The 19,894-nt window shown below is 38.2% G+C and overlaps 1 protein-coding gene across 3 annotated transcripts in view; it reads left to right on the top strand.

Annotated features, from left to right (window-relative positions):
- Nucleotides 1-19,894, top strand: part of LOC122539413 (uncharacterized) — a 63,877-nt gene that overhangs the window by 19,450 nt on the left and 24,533 nt on the right. For all 3 annotated transcript variants that reach the window (XR_015753321.1, XM_087980027.1, XM_087980026.1), the window contains exons 3-7: nt 1,085-1,257; nt 8,108-8,187; nt 9,029-9,152; nt 12,664-12,790; nt 15,015-15,073. Coding sequence is in view for 2 of the 3 variants with exons in the window: in XM_087980027.1 (XP_087836153.1) it covers nt 1,085-1,257; nt 8,108-8,187; nt 9,029-9,152; nt 12,664-12,790; nt 15,015-15,073 (563 nt within the window). In the remaining variant the exon portion in view is untranslated. The remainder of the gene's footprint in view (nt 1-1,084; nt 1,258-8,107; nt 8,188-9,028; nt 9,153-12,663; nt 12,791-15,014; nt 15,074-19,894) is intronic.

Raw genomic sequence — 19,894 nt, 5'->3', positions numbered from 1 at the left:
TCCAACCAAACCAGGATAATATTCCACCTCACCTTCCACCCCGGAAATTTCCGGATACCGCGCATTATCCTCCACCATTTCTGTCCCTACCATCAGGCCCCACCACCCCACCCTTACCTGCATTCCGCAGAGAGTATTCCCTCAGTGTCTCCCTCGTTAGGAACAACCCACCCTCCCCTCCTGGCACCTTCCCTTGCCGCCTCTAGCGGTGAAAACCTGCACTCTCACCTTCCTCCTCACCTCCAAGGTCCCCAAGGATTTTTTTTGCATCTGGCAGAGATTTTCCAGCACATCCAAACATCTCATCCACAGCATCCATTGCTTTTGCTGTGGTTTCCTTTACATTGGAGAAACAGGATGCCAACTCGTGGAATGTTTTCAGAAACCTCTCTGGAACATGTGCACCAAACAACCCTACCACCCTGTGGCCAAGCATGTCAACTCCCCCCTCCCAGTTGACCAAGGACATGCAAGTCTTGGGCCGTCTCCATTGCCAAATCCAAGCAACCTGACGATTGGGACCCTCCAACCACATGGCAACAACATTGACTTCCACCAGTTTCTTTATCTCCCCTCTGCTCACCTCATCCCAGATCCAACCCTCAACTTGGCACCGCCCTCTTGAAGTGTACTACCTGTCCATCTTCCTTCTCTCTCTCCCCCCGCCCTATCCACTCCACCTTCTCCTTTGACCTATCACTATCACCCCCCCCCGTCTGCATCTACCTATCGCCTTCCCAGCTACCTTCACCCCCATCCCACTCCTATTTATCTCTCTGCCTCCTTTTCCCACTGCCGCATTCCTGATGAACAACTTATGCCCAAAACGCAGACTTTCCTACTCCTTCGATGCTGCCTAACCTGCTTTACCAGCATCTCATTTATTGACTCCGTACGCTTGCTAGTATCACTGATCTGGATTTTTACTTATTTAATCTTGTTACTTCTCAACTTGAGTTGACCAATAAAAGAATATTGTCATTAATACAAGTGGCAAAAAAGTGTTAGGATATGTCTGCAAATGTAAACTTATTTATGTGCAGTTGGTATTTCACAACCTGTATATTTTAACACCATATTTCAGTATCTCCACAGCCATTGCTGCAGCGAGATGGTGTGAGTGCTATTTCAACTGGCAACCCGCTGCTTCAGATTCATCCGTTGGATGCAGGATCACAGCGCCTGCAAAGTGTTATTTTGGAGGGACAAACAGAAAGAAGTAGCAGTGCAAAGGAAGTTGAGAGTGATGAACCCAAGGTATTTGTGTAGGATTGGTGAAGTGTTCATTTATGGATTTGATCTCTTCCCAAAGTGAAGTAATTGACTTTTGATTCCTAGTTTTTTTTTAACTGCAAGATTTGTTTCTTGTAAGCTTCTGTTTTAATTTTAATAATTTGTATGGTATTTACAAAAGTACCAGTCTTGCCCATGACGATGATATTGTGGCTATTTACTGGTGCCTTGTTTATAGATCTACCCACAACTTGTGATATGTAGGATTAAAGATATGGGAATGTGTTAGTATGAATGATATTTGAATTGCAGTAAAGGAGTCAAGAACATGAACTTCATTTGAGAAGTCTCAAAAAAGATGAATTTCTCTATTTTTGAACAAATTATATTGGGGGGGAAAAACCTGGAAGTCATAGCCTATTTGGGGATTGTCATTTGAGTGGATTAACTTTTCTTCAATTTAAGAAGTTAAGACTGCTGTAAGGGGGATGGTGATTAGCAATGAGCAAAACTATTGAATTTTCATTATTTTGTGGCTATTTCCCATTAGCAAATTGCCTTTTATAATGCCACCTTACAAGCACTAGCTCTGCTTGGATAATTTAAATAAAGACAATTATTTGGACTTTTGAGTTTTACAGTTGTGCAAATAAATAATAAAGTATTTTTAATCTTGAATTAATTATTTTAGGGCAAGCTTGACTTGCAAACCTATTAGTTTAAATAATGGGGTGTTTTTTTCTCTCTTGCTCTGTTTGTATCCCAAAACCTGTAAAACTGGTTTGCTCGGAAATAGCACCCTTCAACCAAACGTCTGAACAACTAACGAGGGTTGGTATTAGTGGGGTCAATTAGCAGTTGTTCATACTTTTTCAGTGTTCCATTTAATCAGTACTTTGTGAGACTGAACAAATGGACAAGTATCGTTAACAAAAATAAATCCTGCATTCTGTGAAACCTGGTAGTGAACTGATGAATGCACAAAACACCAAAAACATTGAGAATTTGGCTTAGTTCGAGAATGTTTTTATACCAGGAATAAATGAGAGTCAAGATGCTGAGAAATGATGGCTTGATCATTATTTTAATTTTCAAGAATTGCACGTCCTGATCATCATGTTTTGTACTGACACAATTAATTTAATGTGAATATAAATTGATTGGAAACCTATTTCTGTTTTGGTTTTTCTTTGCTTTTTAACAAATGATCATAAGGATATTTTTGAATTTGTTAACCTGCATTTGAATTTGAGTAGCACTTGTAATTGAAATGGAAATTGAATACTGGACCAATGAGTTCTCCTAAATTCAAATTCCAGTCTATTGATGCAATGTTTGCAGGCTTTGGCAGTGAATAAATGGTGGTAATTGTGTTTGTTATTATGAAATTGTGAAATTATATTTGGGCTGGAAGGGAAATGTTAGCAATTCTTTTGTTAATTTTACAATGTTTATAAAAGGTTTATACTTGGTTAACATTTTTCTTAATTTAAGCTATTGATTGTGTTGCAACTCTTTGCAAGTTGCATTGTTACCTTGGTAAACCAAATACATGAGTCACTGTGGTTCCAACTTTTGACATTCCTACACAACTAAATTTACAATTTGCTTCCTGCTTATTGGCAGGAAATACAAAAATTGAATTAAATTAAGTGATGGACATAACTCACAGCCAAATCTTGCTTCCAATTAGTGTATCAAGTCACTGTTTAAAATCATAATCCTGCTTTTATAAAGGGAGTGACATATTAAGGACAATGGAAGAGTCAATGTTTGGTGTAGCATGCTTTCTACATGCTGGGTCATATTCAGATGACAGGGAAAATGTGAGTATTTTGATATCTGTTAAAGGGTTAGATGGGATCGTATAGGTCTATTTTCTTTCATTGATTCGTGGATACATAGAAAAGTATTTTATACTTTTTTTTGCTGATTTGAAATTGTTTTTGTAGCCTCAGGGTTAATCCAACAGATTTCTCTGTTGTAGAACCGATCTCTTGTGCCACCTTGTGGCAATTTTGATTTCTAGCTTGAAATTTCTTCTGTTGAGAATATACCACATTGTATCACTGTAGCTGTTTACTTGAGATAACTAAAATTATATTGGTCACTATCATGATACATGTTAGATATTCGGTGTATTCCAAGTAGTCTAAATTTGAAGTTCCCGCCACAATGAAACATTATATTTGTACAGTGCCTATCATAAGTCCAAAAGTGCTTGACAGCCAGTTAAGTTCTTTTGAAGCGTAGTCACTATAATAATATATGAAATACTATTGCCCGTTTGTACACAACAGGTAATTTGTTGCTAGTGATATTCTTTGAGGAGTAAATGTTTGCCAAGACATCGAGAGCTCCTCTGCTCCCCTCCAAATAACAATCTGGTTCTGCTGAGAGGGGCAGCTTTTGGCTGTGGTTTAGAATATCACCTGAAGATTGATAGCTTCAGTGCCACCTTGCACCATCTATACCACACTGAAGTGTTTGCTCAAGCTTTGTTTAATAAGGCTTAAACTGAAGGCTTCTGACTCGAGTGACAGTACTATTGTTAATCCCTACATTGACACTTATGCGCATTAATGTTGTTCAGTTTGCAGCAATAACTAAACATTCATGCAACTGGGCAAGTTTTCATACACCATTTTATTGCTGCTCTGTTTTATTAATCAACTTGTGCCTCAGAGAGGTATCCCTTTTCAAATCCTTTTGTTTTGCTTTGTACTATGGCTACACTCCTATCCCCTTCAACCCAGCAAATCCACACTGCTTATCTTTACTCTGGGCTTTCAGTGCTGCTTCTGGTCCTGAGAAGTTGCAGTGTCTGCTGCTCCTGGTGAAGTTCTTGGAGTACAGACCTATTGGTTATTTAATTAGCCGGCTGCTGTTAGAGGCAGTATCCTCAATCCGAGATGCCAGACAGAGGCAACAGACTGTCAGAAAGGGATTTAATCACATTGGGGTGCATGGAAATAGTCACAGTGGCTTTATGGCTGGTGAATGGAGCCAGTATCATGACCACTAAATTTAGCTGTGAAAGTGCAATTGCTGCTAAGAAGAAAGGCATTACTGCTGCATACTTTATTTTCCCTTGTAATAGGGAAGCTGCCCTGTAATATAACTGAGTTGTTTTCAGCTGGGAAATTGATCTTATTTTCCCGATCTTTGCCTCAATTGATACCACAAATACACGTGCTTTCTACAGCAACTCAAAAGCAAAATACCGCGGATGCTGGAAATTTGAACTAAAAACAGAAAATGGTGGAAATGCTCAGCAGCTCACTCTGGCAGCGCCTGTGGAGAGAGAAACAGAGACACCGTTTCAGGTCTGTGACCTTCCATCAGAACATGCTCTCTATTTCTTGATAGGGGCGTTCAACACTGGCCAATTTCTGAAGACCGGGTTTAATTGGAATCAGTCATCCCTATGTCAAGGTCTGATTTGTTATTAACCTTTGATCTCTGTACATGGATTGAATAAATCAGTCATGGGTATATTGTTTAAAGGTCAGCTCAAGTTAATAGGTTTCACTTCAAATTCCACAAATACAAGAATGCAATATAAAATGCAATTCATTTGCAAGGAAGAAAACAATCCCACAAATCAGTTGTTTGCTATGGTGGATGTCTTACAACTTTTATCCTTAACAGGGCTAGTACAATAGTGTCAAGCATCAGTTCATAATTAGTGTTCACGTGAGTGTTTTCCGTAATATGCAGAGAACAATATCTCACTATTGTTAAATTTTAAGTAATCGCCTAATATTTGAAATTTAAAAGCTTATGACCAGCATGGATGAAAATCTGCCGATGTTTGGTTCCCCTTAGTGGTGAAACTTCTCCTGCCAATCTTAAATTTTGACCAAAAGTCAGTATGGATGCAAAGCCTTTATTGTTATATTGATCTAATCATGGGAATTTAGGTGGAATTAATTCACCTTCCTGCATCTACCTGAAACCCAGAGAACATTTGACAAAACAATCTTACTGTCTGATTTACTGTAGTGAAAGACAATGAGATGTTTTTTGCATTTTCAAGGTGAAAAAATTGCAAGTTGTTGATTACTCCCATTGTTTTTGTTATATCAATACACTTGGTATATATGATGTAATAATTTATCTGCTATTTTCACAGCAAATGACTGATGCATTGAATTGTTTCTTGTAAGTGGAATTGAAAGTTATTTTCTATTTATTGATATTTTAACTGAAATGTGTTTGAAAAAACTTGTGTCCAAAATATCAACTTATACTTTTCAACCGTAACTGAAAATGTGGATTTGGTTGGGAAAAAAAGTCAGTGTAAAAGGCACATTGGTCTGTGGTTGATGTCAACCTGTGTTTGCAGGTACAGAGGAGTTCAGCTTTGCTTCTGATCTGTTCTGAGATGCAGATAACATTTGTTTTGTGATATCATTCGAGGAAGATTAAGGGAAACAAATCAATTTCTTATTTGTATACTGCACTCTGAGTTGAGCTAAATATCAAAGAAAAGTTGCTCAAACAGTAGTAATAACACAGCCTAAATTAAGGAGATTTATTTTATGTCAGAGAATGGTTTGCTCAATTGAAAACTGATAATATTGCAATTTGAGACAGAAGTGTTTGATATCTAATGAAATTGTAATGCTAATAACAGAGCAATAACATTTCAACTTTGGTGATACCGTCATTGTTACTCTGACCTATATACCAGCACATCAGGTATTTAACAATTTAGGGTTAGTTCTAAAAGTAGAAGATGGAATTTACTAAAAATATGATAGAGATTTTGGGTACTAATTTGAACTTGAGGTCTGTTGATTTTCATAAGTAGCTTCAGTGTCACTCCTTGCTTAAGGTGGTAGAAAGAAGTGATTGACAGAGTTACTTTAGAAATGCCCAGTTATTCAGAAATGGGTTCTGAACTTTAATATTTGCCCTTGTATCTTGTTGTGGATTTTAGGGCTGCTATGTAGTAGCATGTTCTGTGTTTAAGGGGTTTTTCCTGTCTAAACAAGTATGGTCACTTCTTGCTGAAACAAGTGTTTTTAGCCCAGGGTGTTTTTTAAAAATTAATTTATTGCAATATGGGCATTGCTGGCTAGGCCAACACTTATTGTCCATTCCTTGTCCTGAGAAGATGGTGGTGAGCTGCCGCCTTTAACCACAACAGTACATTAGGTTTCGGTAGACCCAAAATGCCATTCAGGGAGTGAATGCCAGGATTTTGATCCAGTGATGGTGAAGAAATGGTGACGCATTTCCTTGTCAGAATTTTGAGTGGTTTTGAGAGGAGCTTGCAGGTGGCGGTGCTATCATGTACATCTGCCCTGTTCTTCTAGATGGGAGCGATTTTGGGTTTCATAAGTAACCTTTTGTGAATTTATACAGTGCAATGTGTATCTGGTGGATGGTGCATATTGCTGCTATTGAGCATTAGTAATGGAGAGAGTGAATGTTTGTGGATGTCGTGCCACACAAATGGACAACTTTCTCCTGGATGGTGTATTCCACCATACTGCTGATTTGTGGATAGACTTTTTTGAATCAGAAGCTGAGTTAAACACTGCAAGATTCTTACCCTGATATGTTCTTGTAACCGCTATATTTGTGGGTTCAGCTTCTGATAAGTGGCAACTTTATGTTGATAGTGAAGGTTTCAGTCATGTATTGCCATTAAATGTCAAAAGATGATGGTTGGATTATCTCTTGAATAAAATTGCCTGGCATTTGTGTGGTATATATATATGATCTGCCACTTGTTAGCCCAAACCTAGATATGGTCCAAGTCCTGCTGCATTTGAAGATGGACTGTTTCATGTGCATGTGCACAATTGTCTGGTAGTACAGAACATTAGAAGCTAGATATCTAAATACACAGGATCCTGTTTTATGAAGGCAAAAGGAATTGCACATAGGTTGCACCTTTAAGAGTCAACACTCTGACCAATTGGAATCTACATCTCTGGTCTGAGAATTAAGATTTAACAGTTAATTGTTTTGCTGTATTTCCATTCCAATCTATCAGCACCCTGTTCTCATCCTGTATAAAATGGTATTCCTTGTTTCAAATCTGTTTTAGTTCTGATGAGTGCATGATGAGCATTTCAACTTCTTGCCTTTTAGCAATGTCTTGGCATGTGTATGTCGATAGTATTACTTCTGAAGGGGAAAAAAGGTTTTGAGTCAAACCAATGATACCAAGTGCCATCAAGAAAAGTGTACAGAACTTGAGGTAAATCAGGGACTGATAAGTAGATGATACCAAGTTTGGATTTTATTTGATCTTAAGCTTCACTGTGCATGCTTTGAGTGATTTCTCACTGGATGGAAATAGTAGTACAGTATATTGAAATGTTACAGGGTTCAGAGATCCAGATTATGATATAGGGCATTTGTTTAATTCCACCTTGGAAGAACAGGAACTTAAATTCAATTTATTAAACAATCTGGAATGAAAAGCTTGTATCAATAATGTTGACCATGTCACTCATGGATTATCTTAAAATCTATCTGCTTCACTGGTATCCTTTAGGGAAGGATATCTGCTGTGCTTACCTAGTTTGGCCTGCATTTGACACTGGACCCAGAGCGCTGTGATTGACTCTTCACTGGCTTGCCAAGCCTTTTCAGAAAACAATCAGTTGTCAAAAGGGTTGCTCACCATGGTCTTGTCAAGGACAATAAATTACGGCTTTGTCAGCAGAATTTACATTCTGCAAATTAATATTTTAAAAATGCCTACTGTTGGGCTGTTTATAACAACAAGGCTAACCTGAAGTTTCAAATTTAAAAAAAGCAAGTGTATGTTTTTGTCAGTAATTGCTTCATGTATTGGGTTGTATTCACGCCAACGGAGACATCCATAAACCTCTCTTTTTTTTAAATTCAGAAGAGAAAAGGTGGTTGGCCAAAAGGCAAGAAAAGGAAACCTCAAAAAGATTTTACTGCACCCCGGGCTCCTACTACAGGGTAAGAAAGTGGTTTCATGTCATGTTTGAAGGACTTAATTTTGAATGCCCAGTCGACGTTAAGCACTTGTATTGATGTTTGCTCATTTGATCATTCCAGCATTATGTCATCTACTTTGCTCTGACAGAAACATCACATCCCTTGTAATAATGTTTCTGTCAGATTTATAAATGAACCTTGATGGTATGATGATTAGATTGCCACAGTGTGTTAGCACTATTTCAAGTCAGAATAAAATACCTAAGCAAAAATCAGAATTTGCAGTCAGAAAAGCAAAGAAATTAGAATGAAGGCTTTTGGCCACCTGTCTAATACCAAAGAGCTCCACCAAAATTGCAGGAATGCATAAACACTAAAATTAGCAAGTTAACTGCACAGGATGTGGCAAAAGGATAATGTCCAAGCTTATGGTGAGGTTTAAAACTACGTTGGGTAAGTCACCAAAAATGCTTAATTTATATTTATGAGCAATAAGCTACGTTATAGGTAGCTCAACCTCTTTTGTTTTTGCGTAGCTAAATTTTATGATTGTATAAATAAAACTATAGTTTATCAATAACCAGATATTTAGTAATAGTGCTTATACAGTACGTGTATCACAAACATGTTTTATGAAATGCTTGTGGTAAATTTGGGTCATTTGTATTCTTATTTTTGGACATCATTAATTATAGAATCAAGTCACATTGTCTTCTGTTGCAATACTTTTCTAATTACCCAGTTAAAATATGGCTAGACTTATTCTTTGTGTAGTCTCACTTATTTATTTTTTAAATTGATATGCCTGGTAACACTGCCTTTCAAAATTTGTTCCTTTTAATCCCTTGTAACTGCCTGACAGGTATGTGTTATTCCTGAATGAACAGAGAGCCAAGCTGAAAATTGAACATCCAGATCTCCCTTTTACAGAGATTACAAAACTGCTGGGCACTCAGTGGTCACAACTGTCTCAGGAAGGCAAACAGGTGAGAAATGTCTATCTTTAAAGTGGCTACGGCTTTCTTCCTGTCTGTTTGGTTTTGGAGTAAGACTTCATGTTTATTTTTCCCGCCATGTTAACTCTTATTATAGCTCTCCTGCATCCCATACAAAAAAAAATGAAGAGGATCAGAGAAGGAAGAAGAGGGTATATTCAGAACTTTGCCTTCAGGGTTCACATTGAGGTTTTCTATGAGCTTAAGTGTTAAATATGAAGTTTATATTTGTGTTTCAATTAATTGATGCTAACTGATCCTTGGATTCAGATTTGGGATTTATCTGTTATTGAACAATGGCATTTAAAAACAAAACCTTTTCCAGGGGCATACAATTCAAGCAGGAATAACTAACAAATAAACCTATGTGCAAATGAGACTAAGGGTTTAGAGGATCATAGTGCCAATCCTGTATCCAGGGTGAGGCGAGGGTGATGTTGATAATACATGCAGCCCTTGGTCTGTAGGATTGACAACCTGATACTAGATGTCACTGTTTAATAGACGGATCCATGATTTGTTGGTATCTGCTGCTTAGAAAGTCAACATAAGTAATTGTCTTCTCATAAGGACTATAGTATAATGAATTTAACTTACACCTGGTTGGAAATCAAAAGCTCCAGTTTTGCATGCTTGGCCTTTTTTTGGATGCATCCTATTTACCTGTGTATTCACCAGTAACAATGATTTCCTAGGTTCCCAAGAGAAATTAAAAGATGGTCCCATCTAATCTCATCGGAATTAATTGAATTGAATGGAATTTATTGTCACGTCTATCGAGGCACAGTGAAAAGCTTTAACTTGAGAGCAATGCAGGCAGATCACATATTTAAATAGCACAGATATGTAAATAGTAGGTAAACAGCAGCAAAAACCAAAACACAGGCACAGGTGAATGCTAAGAATTTGAGTCCATTCAGTATCTGAGCAACAGGAGGGTAGAAACTGTTTTGAAACCATCCGGTGCGTATGTTCAGGCTTTTGTACCTTCTCCCTGATGGTAGAGGTTATAGAAAAGCATTGCCAAGGTGGGATGGATCTTTGAGAATGCTGGCTGCCTTTCCTTGACAGCGGGCCTGGTAGATGGATTCTACAGACGGGAGGTTGGCCTTTGTGATAGTCTGGGCCGAGTTCGCCAGTCTCTGTAACCATCTCTGATCTTGAATGGTATAGTTACCATACCAGGTAGTGATACATCCAGATTGAATGCTCTTAATGACTCACCTATAAATGTTAGCAAGGGTATTCGCCGTCTTGCCAAATTTCCTCAGATGTCTGAGGAAGTAGTGATGTTGGGCGTTTGTAACCAGTGCGTCCACATGAAGAGTCCAAGAAGGCTTGTTGTTGATCACTCCCAGGATCACTCTCCACCCGTTCCATCTGTGCTGTTAATGTGTAGGTGGGCATGAATAACATCCCACAAAAAGTCAATAATGAGTTACTTGGTTTTGCCGGCATTGAGAGCTACGTTGTTCTTGGTGCTCCATTTTTCCAGGTCTTCCACCTCCTGTTAGTCTGTTTCTTCACCATCTGAGATTCAACTGACTAGGGTAGTGTCATCAGCGAACTTGTAAATGGCATTAGTCTGGTATTTGGTGACGCAGTCATCGATATACAGTGAGTAAGTAGGGGGCTGAGTATGCACCCCTGCAGGGCTCCAGTGTTGAGTGTTAGTGACGATGAAATATTGTCCCCAATCTTTGATTGTGGCCTGATTGTGAGTTACTCATCCTGGCTCAAGTTAAGGCAGGGTATTAAGCCTGGCTATTCGAGGCAATCGAATTTAAAAAAAAGAAATTTTTACAATCAAGGGCTGGTTGGGTACAGCCTACACACATTTGTTGCAAATGGGCAAAGTGACCTATTTAATATGATCCACCAGTTGTTGGTGCATATTACTTGGCATCCCATCAATATTAAAGTTCATGTACCACATTACTCATTTATGTGCTGGACAGAATGTTTTGTTGGCTTAATGGTAGTATCTGTTATGGTGAATATCACTTGTGTTGCTGCTGCAAAGAAGCAGCATGGAAAAAATAACTTCAACTGTCGCTCACTTTATCCTGCCAGGGTTATGTGAGGTAGATTAAGATCTTTTCAGAGCTGCTCGTGGTGGCCTTAGGTTTGTTCATAAGTTGGTGAGTTGTACAGTGAGCAGTTATCTACTGTAGCAAACCACAGGGCAACATTGATATGCTCTATTTTGGCAGTGACCTTGCATGTGGCAGTGTATAGCTTCTGGTACACGCAGGTGAGTTGCACTGCACACCTGACTGATCATAAATGTATCGTTAGTGTAATTCGTCTCATACTAGATTATCCAGCACAAGTCCAATCATAGAATCCCATCTAATGTTGAGTACTGTTGTTTAAGAGGAGGTTGGTTAAGTATGGTTAGTATGTTGCAATCAGCCAAATATGCAGGCCCCTGTTGTACACTGAAAAGACGTGCGCAAAATGTCTTTTTCAGCTCAACAAAATAATGGTAGCTATTTGCTGGTTCAGTTCTCAAGTCAAAGTCTTAACCAATCAGTCAACTTGCCTGATTTTAACATTTTAAACGAGCTTGATAGTTAATTGTTGATGATCACTAACTGATATATTCTCCATGGTAACAACTACCAATCACAGTCCACTTGCTCCTTTCATACAGCTGTAAGTGTTGGTTTCCAATCATATTGGTATTCTTGCAAATTGTCCCGATGTTATGGACCAAACTAAACCTCCCCAAAATATGTTAAGGAGATAGCTTAGGCTCTAACTTTTTATTTTATTTCAAGGCACTTGGATGGTGCTGTGTTTCAGATATGATTTGATTGGTCCACCTCTAGGCTTCAGGCAAAGCACACTTTATGTTAACTGTTGGAAGAATACAAACTAAAAAGAATTAGCATTATTTTAACTCTATTGAAATACTTAATGAAATAATATATTCAGTACAAATCGTCAAATATTATAATATTGCAGCATCCCATAAACCCTTAGCAAACGCAAATTTACAAATTCCTAATGTGTTATCTCCTTCCTAGTCCAGGAGAAAGGAACACTGAAAGAAACAATCTGGCAGCAGCAGAGAGAACTCTAGCTTTTTACTGCAGCACAGAGATAGCTATCTATATCAGCTTCAACAGTCAACTCGACACTCCAACTGAAAGTAAAATACAAACCCGAGGTCTGTGAGCCTGACTCCTCACTCGTGCTCTTTTGTGTAATGTTTTAAAAAAAAAACACTGTTCAGAAGCAGACATTCCAGTCTCATTGTGGCAACAAGCCTCTCCGCAAGTGAAACAGCGCACAACAAATCTAGTACCATCAGAGTGCAAGACAAAAGCTTAGACAAAATGTATTCTCAGCAATACTATAATACTGTCATCTACATGTTGGAAGTATGCATTTGGTATGATTTGATGTCAGTCCATGGCAATAATATTTCTCATGGAAACTGGTGACACATCATAGATTTGGATTCCACTAAGCATTCCTTCCTTTATACGTACAGAAGTATATTGATGAAGCAGAAAAAGACAAGCAACGATATATTGAGGAGCTGAAAGCATACCAAAATTCAGAGGCATATCAAGCTTTCCTGAAAAGAAGAGCAATGAACAAAGTAAAAAACCTATGTGGTAAGAGTCTAGCTCATTTGCCTTTTTATTTTGTTACTTTAATTTTGCATTTTTTTATAACTGACTTATAGGAAAATATCAATTTTGTTATGAAAGGAACAATCAATTTTATTCTCAAACAAAATATTTTGCCAATTATATAGATCCATATTGGAGATAAAAAGCAAAATGCAATTGTTAAAAATTCTGTTCATCAACAAATCAATCAGCATCTGAAATTTTAAAAAAAGGCAAATTTTGGATGGACACCATGCCAAAAAACTGAAGAAAGAACTCTACTGTTTGCAGCATTGTACATGATTTGTGGTGATGAAATCCAGTATAATACTGAGATTGATTAACTCTGGGGGAGGCAATGTACCACAGTATCTTCATCCACATGTCCATGATAACACATCTATGTTTCATAATTATGCAAATTTTACTTGTGTCAGACAACTTTTTAGTTCTCAATTTTTGCATGAAAATTCATGGAAAGAAGAGCAAATTTGATACGTGCTGATATGGGTCAGTACTCGAGCATTCATGTATTTGCTGCTGTTTGTAGGCTTAGTTGCCAGCAATCGTGCTTTGCCTGTTAGATGTTTATGGGTTCCATTCCAGGGAAGTGTTGAAGGAATGTTGCATTGGGAGCGTTGTTAAAGTGAAAAGTTGTAAACTTACTCCATTGGTTTGTATGTGTGTTATAGAGGATGATGAGAGGGTTTTGAGTATTATACTGATAATTGTTTGAACAATACCTGTTTTTAGGGCCTTACTTTAGTGCTACATGCATTTACTTAATAGAAAAGATGCATCCATGTAGTTAATTCCATCTGCAGCATTTCAACTCACTTGCTAGAACACCATGGTGGATGTGAGATTGAGGATCTAAAATTTGAATTTAGACAACAAGTATATGTAGACTTTTATTTACCACAAAATAATTTCTCAATTTAAAAGACTACTATAAAATGGCCTGTGAACCTGTACTGCTGATTTGCAGAATTAAGCTGAAATTCAAAGATAAGAGGACAATAGAGTTTTCATAAAATGAATACTGACACATTAATTGACCATTTGAACTAACTTTGAACTGATACATGGCATGACAATTTACGTAAATGAGATATCTTTTCCAAAGAATACCATTGGATTAGCCTGTCTTCAATCATGTCACCATATTACAGTTGATTTGGACTTTTCTTGTAATGAAGAACCCTTTCCCAGGGAATATCATTGGGTTAACTTGCTGTAAATCATGTCACCTTATTATGTGATTGGTCTTTCTTGTAATTAAGGCTGTACTATTTCTTAAAAAAAAAATGTGTAATTTTCAAATGTAATTGCACAACTTCACCACGGAGCACAGAAGCTTCAATCTGTGTTGCTGGATAGAATTGCGTCAAGGTACCTTTAATTCAATAAACTAATGACTCTTTTTGAACAGACTGCATTTGTTGATTCTTTTGACCGATCTCGAACCAAGAGGTCCCTCTTGAGGGGTCATAGATCTTCAAGATTTGGCTCAGAGGGTTGGAGCTAATCACTTAAAAAATTATATGTACGTTTCCAGATTTAATCAGCTGAATAATTGAGAAACTACACACTACTGATATATAATGCCAGCAGTCCTATGACATTGCTCATGTTAAGTCTGTAGACACTGTTTTACAACCTATAACAGAATGTTTATAATGTTGAATATATTGAACTATTAAGATGCAACTATGTTGTTTTAAGGCAGATCAATATTATTGCTGGTAAAGATGGTCTCAGGCCATTGAAAGATTACTCAGTTTTTGGTCAGGAAAAATTGGAAGGTGTAAATCAGTTTAAGCCTTCAGAAGCACAATACCTTTGAAAATTGTTGAACATTTGTACTTGTGTGTGCAGATGTTACTATGTTGTAATTGTAACTTTATTACTTAATAGCATTCTATACCATCTTTTGCCATATTTAAACCTGATAAGATTTTTATAATTTTGGATATTTCTGACATTTTGGTGATCATGGGGATGTTTCATTTTGAAGTTAGCTCGAGATTGAGAAGAAGCAACAACTTGATGTCGAGCAAAGCATATAAACCCCATAATCTTGAACTAATATTCAATTCATCAGTATTAGAGATTGCAGTGTTTATTTGCCAAAGAGGACATCTATTGCCAGGCATCAAACTGCTGGTGAGGCATAAAACTGTTCAGATTTAAAGTTACAGTGAATGCCATCATTTGTTCCACTTAGGTGTGGAGTCTCTGGATACTGAATTTGAAAGTGAAATGGTTGGATTGTCAGAAATTGGTGTAAGTAAACTTTTTTTATTTCATTAAACATCGCACGTAACAAATAGTAATTTATTTTAAGCAAGGGAAAGGCAGTGAAAATTGTTTATTTGGTAAAATAATCTAAATTATTAGTATAGCACTACTCATATTCAAGGTACTGTGACAGCAATTGAATGCACTTTGAAATGTTGTAGTTGTATTGGAGGGTAATTAAACCAATTTATAGGTAATGAAGTCCCACATGCAGCATTAAAAGTAATATCCAGGTAATATTTTTTAGAGTGTTGGTTAAAGAATTTATTTTAACCCGAACACTGCGTGAACTGCTATCCTTTTTCTTGTGTGTGGGATCTTTTTATTTCTCTCTGAATGATTAACTGGTGCCGTGGTTTAATATTTCATCAGAAAAAACCAGCACCTCAACAGGCAACATGCCCTCAGTATTGTACTGAAGTGTCAGCCTGGATTATGAGCTCAGGTTTCTGAGGTGGGGTTTGAATCCAGAGCTTCTGATTCCAAGCTAAGTTTGATACATAGCATCGATAGATAATTATCCTGTTTACATTCATTTCAAATAAAAATGACTCATTGTTAATTGTATCCTAAATTCCTTCATTAATGTGAGAGACTTCCACACTTAGAAGATATGCAATCCTGAGTTTGCAAACACCTCCAGCTGTCATTTACTTGTGCTTTAGATGCAATAATAAAAGGTAGACGATGGCCCAGTGAACTTATTGCTAGACTGTTAATCCAGAAACCTAGGTAATGTTCTGAGGACCTGGGGGTGAAGCCTTGCAGATGGTGGAATTTGCACGTAATAATAATATGGAAGTAAAAGTTTAATGATAACTGTGAAACCATTGCCGATTGTCAGGAAGAAACCCATCTGGTTCACTAATGTCCTTTAGGGAAGGAAATCTGCTGACTTTACCTGTCTGGCCTACATGTGACTGCAGACCCACAGCAATATGGTTGACTCTTAACTGCCCTCTGGGCAATTAGGGATGGGCAATAGATGCTGGCCTAGCTAGTGACACCCACATCCATGATTGAATAGAAAAAAATGCTTCTAGAGATATTGTAAAATGTTCCTGTAAATCAAATATTACTTGAGTTTTAAAATGTTTCACACACTTGCAAATTTTGACTTAATTTTAAAAAATTAAATATCTCTTCTTTCCCCTAACCAATTTCTTTGACGCTTCACTATTCATATATCTGATAAAGAATGGTATGTGATTTGAGCTGCTTTCTGGCCGTTACAGATTTCACAACTCGAGCCTATTAATGACATATAAAAGTAAAACAACAGCTCCTTTGAAATAATTCCACCATGTAGAAACCTGGCTCAGATCAAAAGCTTTAGGAATGGAGGGATTTATTCTGATTCACACACTATTTTTAAAATGCTTTATTTTCAAGCATTTAGTTTTGATCCTGTAGATGACTAGAATAACCACAGTCCACCAGTTGAGAGTATATTTTTCAGAAATGGGTGCACTGACTGCTTCTCTTTCTCCTTGAAAAGAGAACGTGAAGAGGGCCCAGTGGACCCCTGCAAAATTATATAAGTCGTGGACACCCTGTTACATAAGCGAGTTTTGAGAAGATTTGTAACTCAAGTTGAAGTTCTGGATGTAAGTTTGCTCTCTGAGCTGGAATGTTCATTTTCAGATGTTTCATCACCATACTAGGTAACATCATCAATGAGCTTCTGTTGAAGCATTGGTGTTAGTGACCTGCTTTCAAAATGTGTCTTTAGGTTTCCTTCGATTGATTGATTGTCATTTCCAATGGTGATGTCACTTCCTGTTCTTTCTCGCAGATGGTGGTAAATGGGGTCCAAGTTGATTTTTTTGTTGATAGAGTTCTCGTTGGATTGCCATGCTTCTAGGATTTCTCGTGCATGTCTCTGTTTGCCTCTTCCTAGGATGGATGAAATCTGGAGAATTAAATAAGACAGACTTCCAAAAAATGAAACCAGATGGACCCAACACACCATCCTTCTATGGATTACCCAAAATTCACAAACCAAGAGCCGCCCTCAGAACTATAGAATCGCTACCTGGAACACCAGTGTACAGATTAGCTAAGGAGCTACACCAAAGACTAAAACACTTAGTAGAAGCCTCACACTACTCCATTTACTCCACCCAAGAATTCCTGAACACCATCAAAGACGCCAAGCTAGAAGAGGATGAAATAATTGTCTCCTTTGACGTAACAACTCTGTTCACATCCATCAACATCAAGGAAACGCTGACTAGCCAAGGAAACGCTGACTACGTTATTAGAAGAATCAAAGACACATACACCAACCACCACCAACATCAGCAAGGACAACATTGTCAAGTTAGGGGACCTATGCCTGACCACCTACTTCACTTTCAATAACAAACCTACAGACAAACCAATGGAACACCCATGGGATCTCCGACATCAGGGTTCTTAGCTGAGGCAGTAATGCAGAGATGTGAACAAACCGCTCTGCCAACCATCCAATCTAAACTTTGGGTCTGCTGTATGGATGACATCTTTGTCATCACTAAACGAAACAAATTAGAGGAAATCTTCAAGATCATCAACAGTATGCCTTACTGGCATAAAATTCACTAAAGAGGAGGAAAACAACAACAAACTGCCATTCCTAGATGTCACGGTAGAGCGAACAGTCAGTGGGGAACTTTAAACCAGTGTCTACAGGAAAACAACACATACAGACCAAATACTGAACTACAGAAGCAATCATCCCAACACTCATAAACAAAGCCGCATTAGAACATTATTTCAATGAGCCACCCCACACTGCAGCACAGAGGAACTACAAAGAGCAGAGGAAAATCACCTAGACAGCGCAATCAAAAAGAATGGGTAACTAATGAACACAGTCTGCCAATTTCTCAGCAACAAACCCAAGCAAGCAGACAAAATCCAGAAACCCTAGCTACTCTCCCCTACATCAAAGACCTCTTGGAAATGAATGCTAGACTACTCAGGCCTCTTAGAATTGTGGTAGGCCGCAAACCCACCAACACACTAAAACACACTAATGAACTTAAAAGACCCAAATACAGACAACAAGCAAAACTGTTGTCATTTACAAAATAACTTGCAAGAACTGTAATAAACACCACATTGGACAAACATTCTGAAAACTAGACACCAGAAGAGATGAACATCAAGTAGCCACAAGACGACATGACTTACTCTCACTAATATTCTTACGTACAGATGAGGAAGGACACCACTTTGACTGGGACAACACATCCATCCTAGGATAAGCCAAACACACGCATGAGAATTCCTAGAAGCTTGACATTTCAACCAGAACTCTCAACAAACAAATGTACTTGGACCCCGTTTACCACCATCTGTGAGAAAGAACATGAAATGATATCACTACAGGAAATGACATCACCAACGCAAGGAACCCTGAACACAAATAGAAAGCAGGTCACATACCAGTGCTTCACAGGAGTCTGATGTTATGGTGACGAAATGTCTGAAAATGAACCTCCCAGCTCAGCGAGCAAACTGTTATACTTCTGGGGAAGAGCAGAGTGAAAGGCCATGAATATAAAATAGTCATTGAAATATCTAACAGGGAATCCATAAGAAATTTCTTTACTCGAGTGGTGAAACTGAGGCTCATTATCATGACTGTTTTGTTTTAGTTAATGGAATGTGGGTGTTTCTGACAAGGCCAGTATTTATTGTCCATTGTTAATGTGCCTTGTGATAGTGAACTGCCTTCTTGAGCTGCTGCAGTGTTTAGGGCGTAGGGACACTTGCAGTGCTGTTGGGAAGGGAGTTCAAGGATTTTGGTCCAACGACAATAAAGGAAAAGTAATACAATCCAGGTGCATTTCTTGGAGGGGAATGTGCAGGTGGTCATGTTGCCACTCATCTGTTGTCCTTGTCTGTCTGGATCATAAATGTCCCGGTAAGCAGCTTTGGTGAGTAACTGCTTTGCATTTTGCAGATCATTTCCATAGCTGCCACTGATGTTCAAGGTGTGATTGTTGAAGGTAGTAGTTGGGGGGCCAGTAAGAGAGACTGTTTTGTCCTGGATGGTGTTCTTAAGTATTATTGGAACTAACCCATTTGGGTAAATGGAGAATATTTTGTAACAATCCTGGCTTATTCTGTGATGGTGGAAAGGTACTGGGGAGACGGGAGGTGGGTTACTCACTGCAGAATTTCTAGCCTTTGACTGACTTATGAAGTCACAGCATTTATATGGTTGGTTCAGTTCAGTTTCTGCTCCGTTGCAACTTCTGAGGATATTGGAGATTCCAAAATAGCTGTGCTATTGAATGCCAAGGAGCGATGGTTAGATTCTCTTGATGGAGATGGTCATTGTTTGGTACTTGTGTTGCACGGATGCTACTTGCTACCTATAAGCCCAAGCCTAAATATTGTCAGGGTCTTGCTACATATGGATACAGGGTGCTTCAGTATCTGAGGAGCCATGAATGGTGCTGAATGTTTTCCACACAAGCAAACATCCACTATTTTTCACCTTTACGATAGAGAGAAGTTCATTGAAGTAGCTGAAGATCACTTGGGGCCAGGATATTGTACTGAGGCAATCTTGGGTAGTGATACCTTGGGACTGAGATGATTGGTCTTCAGCAACCATAGCCATCTTCCTTCATGATAGATATGATACTGGCCAGCAGTGTTTTCACCTGATACCCATTGACTTCAGCTTTGTTTGGGTCCTTAATGTCATTGGCAGTCATTCACCTCTGGAGTTCAGTTCTTCTGTCCATGTTTGACCAAGGCTGTAATGAGGTCAGGAGCTGAGTGGCCCTGGCAGAGCCCAAATTGAGT

The sequence above is a fragment of the Chiloscyllium plagiosum genome, unplaced genomic scaffold (assembly GCF_037043375.1).
Source record: "Chiloscyllium plagiosum isolate Xiang-an unplaced genomic scaffold, Cpla_swu_hap1 HiC_scaffold_36, whole genome shotgun sequence".
NCBI classification, from domain to species: domain Eukaryota; kingdom Metazoa; phylum Chordata; class Chondrichthyes; order Orectolobiformes; family Hemiscylliidae; genus Chiloscyllium; species Chiloscyllium plagiosum.
Note: the sequence above shows the minus strand (reverse complement) of the source record. Positions and strands in the feature narration are given on the sequence as shown.